The sequence below is a fragment of the Suricata suricatta genome, chromosome 10 (genome assembly GCF_006229205.1).
Source record: "Suricata suricatta isolate VVHF042 chromosome 10, meerkat_22Aug2017_6uvM2_HiC, whole genome shotgun sequence".
Classification (NCBI taxonomy): Eukaryota; Metazoa; Chordata; class Mammalia; order Carnivora; family Herpestidae; genus Suricata; species Suricata suricatta.
The window spans coordinates 16,923,299-16,936,049 of record NC_043709.1 but is presented as its reverse complement, the minus strand read 5'-3'; the positions used below and the strand labels follow the sequence as shown (position 1 = coordinate 16,936,049).

The following is a 12,751-nucleotide window of genomic DNA, read 5'->3' as shown; positions in this document are numbered from 1 at the left end:
GGGCCCGCTGACCTGGATTTGAGTCGCGGCTCCGCCGCTTACTAACGTCCTGAATTACCAGATCGTTCCGAGGACCAAAGTGGATAATGTGGTGGGTGGCCTTCGTTAACTGCAGCTTCAGTTCTAATGAATCATAGCTTATTAAAAGTTGGCACTTGGTTTCTTTGTAGGCAACAAGTAAAGGCAGAGAAAAAATTTATACAGCAGAGAAATTTCTCATTGCGACTGGCGAGAGGCCGCGGTATTTGGGCATCCCTGGGGACAAAGAGTTCTGCATTAGCAGGTGAGGGGACACCGGAGGGAGAGAAGGAGACCCCCCCCCCACCCTTGTTGAGTTCTGCTTTTCAGCTTTTTTCTTCAGACCCATTTAGTTCACTTCCTAAAACTTCCGAGTTGGTTTTTTTTTTTTTTGGCCACATTTTTGCCCAAAGGGACAGGGGCCTGGGAAAAAGAGAAGGGGAAAATTATTTTATGCAAGAGAATTTTAAAAAATCAAAATTCAAAACTGTAAACACTGGTCTTTCTTACCGCTCAGTTAACATCACTGCTAACATACAGATAGGTGCTTATATTGAAACTTGTTTGAAATTTATACACGTGTGAGTATGTCTCATAAATGTATTAACATACGGTGGTTGATAAATACGTCCTCTGAGGTGCTTTCTGCATAGAAGTTTCTGCTCACGTTATACATTATTTCTTCTCGGGCTCTTTTTCCCGGAGGGTATGTGATTTTTTTCCCTTTGCGCCTTATACAGGGGCAGCTTGGTAGTGACTGTTGTCTTCGCTGTCTTGGATGGGCTCCCTTCTCATAGTTAAAGAACTCGCTTCCTAAAAATGCTTTAGTGATCCCTCTCACGTCTTGTGTATTTTTCACTTGACGAAAAGATTTTGTCAGGTTTTACTCTTTAGAGGTGGTTTTTATATTACAAAGCAGTTATCTCTTGCTGGTTGGTGTTCTTGATAGATTTGGAGAGAGCCGAGTGGGGGGAGGCACGGAGTGGGGGTGGGTTTGTGAATACATGATGCTAAACACATTAGTGGAGCGTTATTGCAAACAGCTCAAGGTCATATGTGAGTTGGGATTAAGGTCAGGAGTTCGGTAGTTTTTGCGGTGTTGGGCTGTGGGTAGCATGAGCTGCTCCCAGAGCAACTGAGTGGCAAGAAAAGGACGGGGTCTAAACCCTTGTAAACACTTCTCACAGATGTGTATGTATCCAATTGAATGTTTTTAATTTTAAAAGTGTATTCTTGAGAAAGCAAAAATATTTACTTTGATTCAATCATTACTCACATAGGAACATTTTCCATTTCTTTCTTTTCTACCTTTTTTTTTTCTTTTTTAATTTTTTTCCAGTGATGATCTTTTCTCCTTACCTTATTGCCCCGGTAAGACCCTGGTGGTCGGAGCGTCCTATGTCGCCTTGGAGTGTGCTGGATTTCTTGCTGGCATTGGTTTAGATGTCACTGTTATGGTACGATCCATTCTCCTTAGAGGATTTGACCAGGACATGGCCAACAAAATTGGTGACCATATGGAGGAACATGGAATCAAGTTTATAAAACAGTTTGTACCAATAAAAGTAAGTGGAGGTGCTGGTAGTTTTGTTAGTTTCATACTCCTGTTTAAAAGGCAGGAGAGAGGGGCTTGGGGTGGGTGGTGGGAACATTCCTTGCGCTGTAGGACCCAGCAGGGGGCTGCACTTCCTCAGCTGCGATACTGGTGCATGAACTTGAACCCACCACCACCTAAATACAGTTTTGTTCTTCTCTGCAGTTGAGTCATTTCTTCATTCTCATTTCAACTTTCTTACTTTTGGTTCTCTTCTGTTATTATTGTTTCCCTTCACGCATCCCTTTACTCTATAATCTTTGGTCTGTTAGCCTTTGTTTCTTCATACACACCAGTGATTCAAAGAAGAGCTCAAGACTTGGCTGATGTAAAAATTTTTTTCATGAGGTATTTGTCCTTGGTGTACTGTGTAGTCAAGAGATACATTGTATTGTTCTGGCTTCTCTGAAAACTGTCATCTAATTTTGTTACATGGGCTCCCCTTTTTTTTTTTTTTGCTTATTTAGTCTTTAGAAAAGGTAGAAAAATATGCTGAGTTACACTGGGAGTTGTTAACATCATCACACATATTTTGATATATAAAAATGACAAAATCCATCATTCCTCATATCTCTATTAGATAAGTTTCCTTTAGTGAAGGTAAGGATGACACTGTTGTGTTAGAAGTTAGGAATGTTGGCTGTCATTTGCTCAGTGGGTTACCTTAGGCCTTGTGTGTGACCATGTTGAGAATCGATTAATGTGGATGGAGTTTGAGCACCGGGATGAGAATGCCCTGCTTTCAGTACTGTCCTACCCTTTTCTTGCTGTACGACTTTGGGAAATTACTTAACCTTTCTGAGCTTCAGTTTCTTCCATAAAATGAGGGTGATAATGGCGCCTATCTCCGAGTTCTTGTGAAGATTGCAGTAGCTGACACGTAGAAGATGATCAGAGCGGTACCTGGCTCAGAGTGAGTCTCAGTTGTTGTGAGGGTGAAGTGGCACACGTCCTGGAAGTGACCACTGCTTGACTCCTGGAGTTGTCTTCTAGGGAGCAGAGGTACAGGTGATACATTTGCCCTCGGTCTGTGCTTAGAAAACATCCACTGCACCTACAAGCCGTGCTGGTGGAAAAGTAACATCTGCTCTGTACTGTCTGTAATTCCACCACGCGGGGCGGCGTGCACAGTACAGTAGTGCCAGGTGTGCGGTGTGGGGAGTCGGCGCTTGGACACGCTGCTCACCGTGAGAAGAGAAGTGCGTTCTGTTGTTGTTTTTTTTTTTTGAGAGAGCGAGAGAGCACGTGTGCAAGTGAGCAAGCAGGGGAGAGGGGGCAGAGGGGGAAAGAGAGAACCCAGCTCGGGGCTCAATCCCATGACCCTGGCATCATGACCTGAGTTGGACTGTTAATCAACTGAGCCACGCAGGTGCCCTGAGAAGTGTGACCTTAATCCCCATCCCCCATTTCACCCATCCCCCCCTCCTCTCTGGAAACCGACTGTGTTTTCTGTAGTTAAGAGTCTGTTTCTTGGTTTGTCTGTCTTTTTTCTTTTGTTCATTTTTTTCGTTTCTTGAATTCCATATATGAGTGAAGTCACATGGAATTTGTCTTTCTCTGACTGGCTTATTTCACTTAGCATGCCTGTTGCAAATAGCAAGATTTCATTTTTTTTTATGGCTGAGTAATCCACATTGTTTATGTAAACCATATCTTTATCAGTTCATCTACTGATAGACACTTGGGTTGCTTCCATAATTTGGTTCTTGTAAATAATGCTACAATAAACATAGGGGTGCATATATCCTTTTGAATTAGTGTTTTTGTATTCTTTGGGTAAATACCTGGTAGTGCAATTACTGGATCGTAGGGTAGTTCTATTCTTTTTTATTTAGCTTTTTTTTTTTTTAAGAGAGTGTGAGAGAGTGCAAATGGGGGAGAGGCAGATAGAGAGAGAGAGAGAGAGAGAGAGAGAGTGAGAGAGAGAGAGAGAGACTCTTAAGCAGGCTCCATACTCAGCACAGAACCCAAGGTGAGGCTCCGTCCCACAACCCTGTGACCATGACCTGAGCTGAAGTCATTTTAGTATATGTGCTGCCGGAGCTAGCATGGCCTGAACTGAGATGAAAGAGTCGGATGCTTAACTGAGCCATTTAGGCGCCCCAGTAGCTCTATTTCTTTGTTTTTTAAGGATCCTCCATTTTGCATTCCAGAGTGGCTGCACCAGTTTCTGTTCCTGCCAGCAGTGCGTGAGGGTTCCTGTTTCCCTACCATCCTTGCCAACGCATGGTGTTTCTTGTGTGTTTTGATTTTAGCCATTCTGACAGGTGTGAGGTGATACCTGATTGTGGTTTCGATTTGCATTTTCCTGATGATTGATGTTGACTATGTGTCTTTCCATGTATCTGTTGACCATCTGGATGTTTTCTTTGGAGAAATGTCTGTTCATGTCTTCTGTCCATTTTTTAATTGGATTTTTTTTGGTATTGAGTTGTATATATTATTTTTTTATAAATTCATTACATATTTTGGATACTAACCTTATATTAAATATGTTATTTGCAAATATCTTCCCCCATTCTGTAGGTTGTCTTTTAGTTTTGTTGATTGTTTCCTTTGCTGTCTGCAAAAGCTTTTTATTTTGATAAATTCCCAATAGTTTATTTTTATTGTTGTTTCCCTTGCCTTAGGAGACCTATCTAGAAAGATATTGCTATGGCCAGTGTCACAGAAATTACTGCCTGAATTGTCTTCTAGGATTTTTATGGTTTCGGGTCTCACATTTAGATCCTTAATCCATCTTGAGTTTATTTTTGTGTGTAGTATAAGAAAGTGATTCAGTTTCTTTTTTTTTTTTTGCATGTAGCTGTCCAGTTTTCCCAACATCATTTGTTGAAGAGACTTTTTCCCATTGCATAGTCTTGCTTCTTTTGTTGAAGATTAATTGGCCATTTCTTTATAATGTCTTAACATTTGGAGACTTGTAAGTCCTTTTGAGAATCTCATGGACCATCCCCTAGTGAAATAAACCTGTGTCTGTGCACATTAACGTTTTACTTGGGTTACTGGGGTGTCTCTGATCCCCCTGGGTCGTGGTGAACACGTGCTGTGTTACACAGCGACCCGGTGGAAGCGGGAGGAGGGACAGCGTGCATCGTGTGCTGTGCGTGGAGATTGTGGGGCGCGAAATCGTTCTCAGTGCAGAAATGGTGCTAGCCATAGGAAAAGCCTAACTGGAACACAAAAATGAGTGAGGCAGGAAGGCATTAGAGGTGAGATGAGGCCCTTGTCAGTTTTAGGCCAACCTGAGCTAATGCAGCTCTTCTCCGAAGATTGGATTATAGCTGAAACTGGGGAAAGACATTTTCAGTATGTTCAGATGGGCTTAACTGTGTAAGAAGGCAGGAGTTGGAGAAGGAAATCCTTACTCCTTATGAATGGTGAAAGTAAAATGACCCTTGATGGCTTTCCCATACAGAATGGTTGCATTTAAAAGGTAGAGTAGAAATTGCAGGTGACTTTATGAGTTTCTCCCAGTAGGTATTGTACAGAAACCCATGATTTGCTGTCCTGCAGAGACCAAGGTTGGCCACGGGCTTGCAGAGGCCTCCTGCTGAGCGGGGTTTTCACTTGCTGCGGTGCAGTCTGGAGGTTACGGTTGACGCCCACGTGGAGTAGGCTGGTTTGTTTGGGCTCACCTGGTGTAGTGCGCGTTCCAGGGCGTGCCCGTTCCTCCCTACGTCTTTAACAACCACCCCTCATCCTTAGAAACGTACCTCCTTGGTCACTATGCTTTTTAAGGCTTTCTGGCTATTTACCGGTATCATGTTTGATCTACTCCAGTGTCTGCTCTTGGTTGACAAAGCTGAACAACTGTAGCCAGAAGAGAGTCTCTGAACTTGAGCAGTAGTGGCTCTCCAGGGGATTAAGGGCTTTGATTTAGTTACAAGATAGGAGCCTAGGAAGTCATTAGCTGGATTTTAGGGATTGTAGTGTACTTTCTCTGGCTTTTTCTTCTACTTTTTTTTCCTCTTTGAATTTTATTCTGTTTGGGAACTATTGGAAGGAAAGCCCCTCTAGTAAACATTAAGCCGCAAGGAAAAAGAGGATAAAGTAGAAAAATCTCATACCGTGCTAATGATGTTAAGGTGAGGGGGCAGGACATGAAAGACCTTTCATGCCCGATTTTGTATTTTAACTTTGGGTTAACTTGATAGAAGGGAGTCGATACATGTCTTTATTGTGGAGTAAAACTTTATTACTTTTACAGGTTGAACAAATCAAAGCAGGGACACCGGGCCGACTCAGGGTGGTCGCTCAGTCCACCAGTGGTGAGGAAACCATCGAACGAGAGTACAATACGGTAAGGGATGGGCCCGCGGTAGCCCTTTGTTAGAAAGCAAATAATGTGCCTGATGGACGTTTGGACATTTGCTGGGTACATGCAGTGGCTATTTGCTATTTTCAAAACGTGATTGTATTCCCATTCTAAGACATCTGTATTGCTCCTTTTGGTATAGGGATGGCTTCAAATTTTCTTCATTGTAACTTGAAAATATCATTTGTTAAATAGCTACAAAAAGGCATCCTTTTTATATGAAGTAGAACTTCTCTGTCCTTCAAAATTTTATCTTCATAGCTCACTACTAACAAAACAAAACAAAACAAAACAAAAAAACCAAAAAAAAAAAAAAACTTAAGGAGCGCCTGGGTGGCTCAGTTGGTTGAACATCCAACCTTGGCTCAGGGAATGGTCTCACGGTCCGTGGGTTTGAGCCCCATGTCAGGGAGCCTGGGGCCTGCTTTGGATTCTGTGTCTCCCTCTCTCTCTGCCCCTCCACCACGAATGCTCTGTCTCTGTCTCAAAAATCTTTTTCTTAATCTTGAAAAAAATTTAATTTAGTCATAGGCTGTGTTGTCTTTGTCTCTAAACTTTGCTAGATTAAAAAAATTTTCTTTTGTTTATTTCTGAGTGAGAGAAAGAGAGAGTGAACGAACATGAGTGGGGGAGACAGGCTCCAGGTTCTGAGCTGTCAACACAGAGCTGACCTGGGATTCAAACTCAAGAATCTCAAGATCATGACCTGAGCTGAAATTGGACACCCAACCAACAGCCACCCAGACGCCCCGTAAACTTTGCTAGATTTATGAAGGAATTGCTGACTCTTTTTCTCTTAATCAGTGGTTGAGGATTTCCGCTCCATCCTGTTCAAGAGATTTTTTTTTTTAATTTTAATTTGTTTGAACTTTTGCATTTTATTTTTTAAGTTTCTTTATTTTGAGAGAGAGAGCGAGAGAGCGTGGGAGGGGCAGAGAGAGAGGGAGAGAGAGAATCTGAAGTAGGCTCCACACTGTCCAGTTATAGTACAGAGCCCAGTTTGGGGCTCAACCCCACAAACTGTGAGATCATGACCTGAGCTGAAACCAAGAGTCAGACACATGACTGACTTGGCCACCCAGGCCCCTCATAAACTCTTACATTATTTTCTTAATGAAATATTTCTTTACAGGTCTGGAAAATGAAATCAGATTGACTTAATGATTAAGTAGCTGATGTGAAGTCTTTTTTATTTATACTCACTGGTATATTAATAATTTTTCAGGTATTGCTGGCGATAGGAAGAGATGCTTGCACAAGAAATATTGGCCTAGAAACCGTGGGGGTAAAGATAAATGAAAAGTAAGAAAAAATTGTATTGTCTTACTGAGTACTATTTCAGTTGTTTATAATGCTGAGCAATAGTGGAGTTTTAGGTTTTCAGAGTTAGTTTGTGTGATAGTTGGAGCTTTCCCTCTTGAAGCCTACAGATCTCTTCTGTCAGTGCCGCTCACATTGGTATTTTTTGTTTGTTTTATTTTGTTTTTTCCTTTTTAAAACCTAAATGGAAGAGAGAGCGGCTTGCAGTTTGTTTCTTTAATGCACAGTGTCTAGAAAAGGAGTCTGACCCCAAAGTTAATTGCAGAGGTGTGCTTTGAACTTTACTAAATATGTAGATTTGAACCGTGTTGAGAGCTACCAAGTTTTGGGACGATGAGTGGTCACTGCGTTTCTAACGACAGCTCCAAGTATGAGAACCTCGTTTCCAAGGGTTAAAGTTCAAATCCTTTGGCCTGTCGCAGTGCAGGGGACGACTGAGACGCCGTGGTGCCGCTTACCTGCCGCCTGGCGGGTTCCCGTCTCCACCTTCCTTACAGCCACGTAGAAACAAGGGCTGTGAATGGCAACTGCCTTGGAAACGAAAAATGGTTTTTTGTCCCTTCTAGGAATATATATTCTGGAGAAGAGACTTCCTAATCGTAGGGTGAGGATTTTTGTTTTATTTATTACTTTCTACTAGGGTGGACAGACAAAATTGTTGAGGAGGTCACCAGTAAGATTCAGCAGACCAGGTGTTCCACCAGCATAATAAACTCACTCACCTGTTTCCAGTGGGTCCAAAGCTGAGCTTTTGTGTAATGTTAACAGCTAACACTTCCTCTGCACTTACTGTGAGCCATGGACTGTTGTGCTAAATATATTTTTTTAATTTTTTAATTACTTTATTTTTGAGAGAGCGAAAGAGAGACAGTGTGAGCAGGGGAGGGTCAGAGAGAGGGGGAGACACAGAATCCAAAGCAGGCTCCAGGCTCTGAGCTAGCTGTCAGCACAGAGCCCGTTGTGGGACTTGAACCCACGAACCATAGGATCATGACCTGAGCCAAAGCTGGACGCTCAACCGACTGAGCCACCCAGGCGCCCCTGTGCTAAATATTTTGTACCTGTTTTCATTTAATCTTCACAGCCCCTTAGGAGAGATGATGGGATCCGTTCTCTTCTTACAGTATTCTCCTTATGATTGATCCCATTAATAGGTGGGAAAATAAAGCTAAGAGATATTAAATAGCCCTCCTGCCATCACAGAGGTGACAACTTACAGACCTGATATTGCAGTTTAGAATCCACATATTCTTAACCATTCTGTTCTGGTTTCCCCCCAGGGTTTCTTATCATTTTCTTATTCCAGAATTGTCTCCAAGCTTTTAAAATATTTAGTTATTTTTATTTTATTTCATGTATGTATGCACGTGTGTATTTTTAAGTAATACATTAGAATGTTGCCCTCAGCTAGAGTCACAGTTTTGGCTCCTTTGGGAGGCAGGGAATTTTCTTGTTCTACTTAATTAATAGTAGTAATTGATGATTTTAACTGAATGCATTTTCAGGAATGGAAAAATACCTGTCACAGACGAAGAGCAGACCAACGTGCCTTATATCTATGCCATCGGCGATATTCTGGAGGGGAAGCTCGAGCTCACCCCAGTAGCGATCCAGGCGGGGAGACTGCTGGCTCAGAGGCTCTATGCTGGCTCCACTGTCAAGGTGAGCTTGTGGCTGACACCTGGTGATACGGTTTTTAATAGTACCACCAGTTCTGTCTGTGGGGGAAGGTCTTGAATAATTTCGCTCTCTTGCTGATGGCATCCTCCGTGTGCTTTTAGTAACTGTATTCCAAACAAGACGTTGTTAAGACTGCTGTATCTTTGTGACTTTATAATGAAAATTGTCATTCTTGGAATCACACTAGAGAAATAATGAGTTTGATTAATCTTCAGCAGTTATGTTCCATATACTTGTAAACAGTTGTATTTTACATCAACTTCATTATTACCAATTTAAGAATAATTTTCTAAATCTTTTTACGACCTGGCTCAACCAGTGCCAGGATTTGGGGAACTAGGCGGTAATCGTGTGCGGAGCTGCTTAAACCGGTGTTCCGGCTTTATTGCCCTGTCCTCCCTAAAAATGTGTCTTCCGCTCTTGGAATGCTTAATGTGTTAATGTTTTAAAATGATTTTTTAAAAGTCAGTGTAGGAAATTGAAACTCGTAGGTATGTTTCATGGAACTAGATGTCAAGAAAAGAGTAAATATACTCTATTTTTTAAGCTGGTTTTTTTTAGAACAGTTACAGGTTCACAGCAAAGTTATACATGCATGGCCTTCCTCATCAACATTCCTTTTCTAATTAATTTTTTGAAAGGATTTCAGGAGCATAGATTGTAAAGAGCTTAGTCACTACCCATTTTCCTTGCACATAATCATCATGGGTTTGTTTATGTTGGTTTCAGGAACAGAAACCTCAGAACACAACTTGTCAAATTTGTGACACGCATTTCGAATGCACCTGGGTTGGTTTGTGTAATCACATAATAAGACCTCATATTTTTAAATTAACAGGATTGAGGCTGAAAAGAGTTTGGAATCCTAGATAGTCTGAGCACCCAGGGCATACAGCAGCTGGTTCATATTGCTGTTTGGGGTATATTTAACTGCTTCTTTGAGTGAGTCCTGCCTTGTGTTCATTGTTGCAGTTATTTACTAGGATACCGAGAAAAAAATCTAGATTTATATCTAGAGCTATATTTCTAGTGTCTAGAAATATAGCTTGAGATGCATTTGATTTGTTCTTGACCTTGTGTCTTTGTGTTTCCCAAAAGTGGAGATATTTTTATATACCAACAGTAACCAAAGGGAGCACTTAGAAGAATCTGCACAAAACTCTTCAAAACCTTTCCTGAATGTTTGCATTCAGGACAATCCCTGGCCTTCCATGTGTGGGCGTGGTGCCGTATTCGGTCCTCTGCTAAGTAGAGCAGATGTTTTCTTAAAGGGCCATAAGCCTTTATCAACATCAGAATTTAATGTAAGTTGAAATTAAAGGATTCTTTTTTGTTGTTTGTTCTCCTTATTTTTAGTCTAATAGTAAGACAGATCCGCAGGTGCTGCTTAGGTCTGAGTTTGAAAGCTTCCTGTTCTCCAGTGCAGTAAATAAAGTCGAAACACCAGTAGATCTCTAGGTTAAATGTATTTGGGAAATCACACGTTATTTTTTAAGTGTGTAATCCCTTTGATTTTGCCCAGTGTGTTAGTGGGAGCGTCAGTATGTATCGGAGGTGAGGGGACCCATGCCTGCCCGCCCGCCTTCCGAAGGAGCAGCTCTCTGTTGAAAAGTTTAGCTTGACATACACATCTGGCTGAGTTAATCCATTATGGGGTTTTGAGAGCCCAGACTGAATGTGGCTGTGCCTTCCTCCAACATTGCTGTCTTCTATCCCTCATCACGTCCGAAGAGTGTTGGGCGGAAAGGAGACAGAGTGCGACGTTGGAGTACTTGTGGCATGCCTGGCACAGTGCTAGGTGCCTTGTATGCATTGTGTCATTCAGCCTGAGGGCAGCTGTGGAGGTTGATGACACAGTCCGGGGGAATTAGGTAACTGTGCAAAGTCACAAGGCTGCTAGGCAGCCAAGGCATAGATGAAGTCTCCAGCACTGCTGTCCTACTCATGATGATTTATTGCCTCAGAAAGAAGATCTGGGAAGTAAAATTATAGAAGAATAGGGGTGGGATGAGAATGATGTTTACAGACTTTTTTTTAAAGTTTATTTATTTAGAGAGATACAGAGGTAGCACTAGTGGGGAAGGGGCAGAGAGAGAGGAAAAGAGGGAGAAATCTGTACTGCCAGCACTGAGCCCGATGTGGGGCGAACCCATGAAGCCAGGAGACCGTGACCTGAGCCGAAACCAAGAGTCAGATGCTCGACCGACTGAGCCACCCGGCACCCTAATCTCCAGATTTTTAAAGAACCCACCAATTTGCAAACACCTCTGTAACATGTAACTTTCTTAAATAAAATGAAGTAGAAAATAGATTGAGAAAATTTAAATGAACCTTTTTAACACTTAGTGATTACCATCATTTTCAAAACTTAAAAATGTTTGCCACTATGTAAACTAAATATTCCATTCTTTAGGGAACATAAATGAAGAAATGAAAAAAGTTTTTTATCATTTCAAAAACTGATAGAGAACAGACTCTAAAGCTGAGTCAGCCTGAGGATGACAGGCATTCCACTAAGCCCTTTGTTCACAAAAAGCCCGATGGTAAGGTACACATTCAGGCTTTAAACAGTGTGATGAGCACTTGAGCTGAGTGAACAGTTGTCTCTCAGATCTTTTTAGACTTACTCTCAAACACTTGATATTTACAAAGAGTAAACATGAGCACCTTTATTATTAAGGTGCTACCTTATTAGTTAACTCAGTTTTACAGTAAATATAAAATATTTTAGGGGCACCTGGCTGGCTCATGTAGTAGAGCATGCAACTCTTGATCTCAGAGTCATGAGTTCAGGCCCTGCGTTGGGTGTAGAGCCTGCTTAAAAAAGAGAAAAATTGATAAAATGCTCTCCGTGAAAAGTCTAGAGCAGCCACAGTTCACGTATCTTCAACCTCAGAAGTTGATTGAGTTGATTGTTGTGAAAACTGACAAGTGTGCTTTCCAAATAAAAGTGTTAGAAATGAGGGTTACGTTTTCCAGGCTAGGCCACAGCAGTCCGCTGAGGTCGGTTAGAAACTGCGTTTTGGAGTCAGGGAGAAACTGGTCTGAAACACCTTTTCCTGCCTGAAGAATGTCCTTTTGCCATTACGCTGTGTGTATCTGCTCCTGGTGAATTCCTTTTCTCTGCTTTGTTGTTTGTTTTTCTAAGTTTATTTTACCTCCGTTTGAGGGGGAAGGATGTTTTTGCTGAATATTGAGTTCTAGACTTACTGTGTTTCTTTAACTATCTTAACGATTTGCCTACTATCTCTGGTTGCATAGATTCTGAACAAAAGTATGCTATCATTTTTATCTTTATTCTTAATAAAGTTTTCTTTTTATCCATGATTTTTAGCAATTACTGCTAAACTATTGCATGCCTTGGCATGCTTTTCCTTATATTTATTCTGCTTATGATTTGTCAAGATTCTTGAATTTATCTGTTTACCCTTGTCATCAACTGTGGAAAATTTTCAGCCATTCAATTATTTTTTTCTGTCTTCCCCCCTTTTTTCCCCGCCTCAACCTCCAGTCAATGAATGTTGGTTCACTCAGTATTATGTGGGTCTCTGATGCTCCTTTCATTGAAGTTCTTTGCCCCGACCCCTTTCTGTGCTTTATTTTCTTAGCCTGATCAAGTTCAAGGTTGCTGATCTTCTCCACTATCTTAGGCTATTAATTCCATATTACATAATTTGCACTTCAACTGGGTTCTTTCATCTCTACTAGTTTTATTTATTTAAAATGTTTTCCTTTTCTCTCCTCAGCAGGTTCATGTTTTTCTGTTTTCTGCATATTTATAATAGTTCATTTAATGTCATCTGTTAATTCCATCCTCTCTT

The 12,751-nt window shown here is 41.4% G+C and overlaps 1 protein-coding gene across 1 annotated transcript in view; it reads left to right on the top strand.

The window, feature by feature from the left end:
• The window catches only part of TXNRD1 (thioredoxin reductase 1), a 62,546-nt gene that overhangs the window by 31,624 nt on the left and 18,171 nt on the right, over positions 1 to 12,751 (top strand). The window contains exons 7-11 of the mRNA XM_029955219.1: positions 171 to 283; positions 1,358 to 1,583; positions 5,823 to 5,915; positions 7,156 to 7,232; positions 8,756 to 8,912. Of these exons, the coding sequence (XP_029811079.1) occupies positions 171 to 283; positions 1,358 to 1,583; positions 5,823 to 5,915; positions 7,156 to 7,232; positions 8,756 to 8,912 (666 nt within the window). The remainder of the gene's footprint in view (positions 1 to 170; positions 284 to 1,357; positions 1,584 to 5,822; positions 5,916 to 7,155; positions 7,233 to 8,755; positions 8,913 to 12,751) is intronic.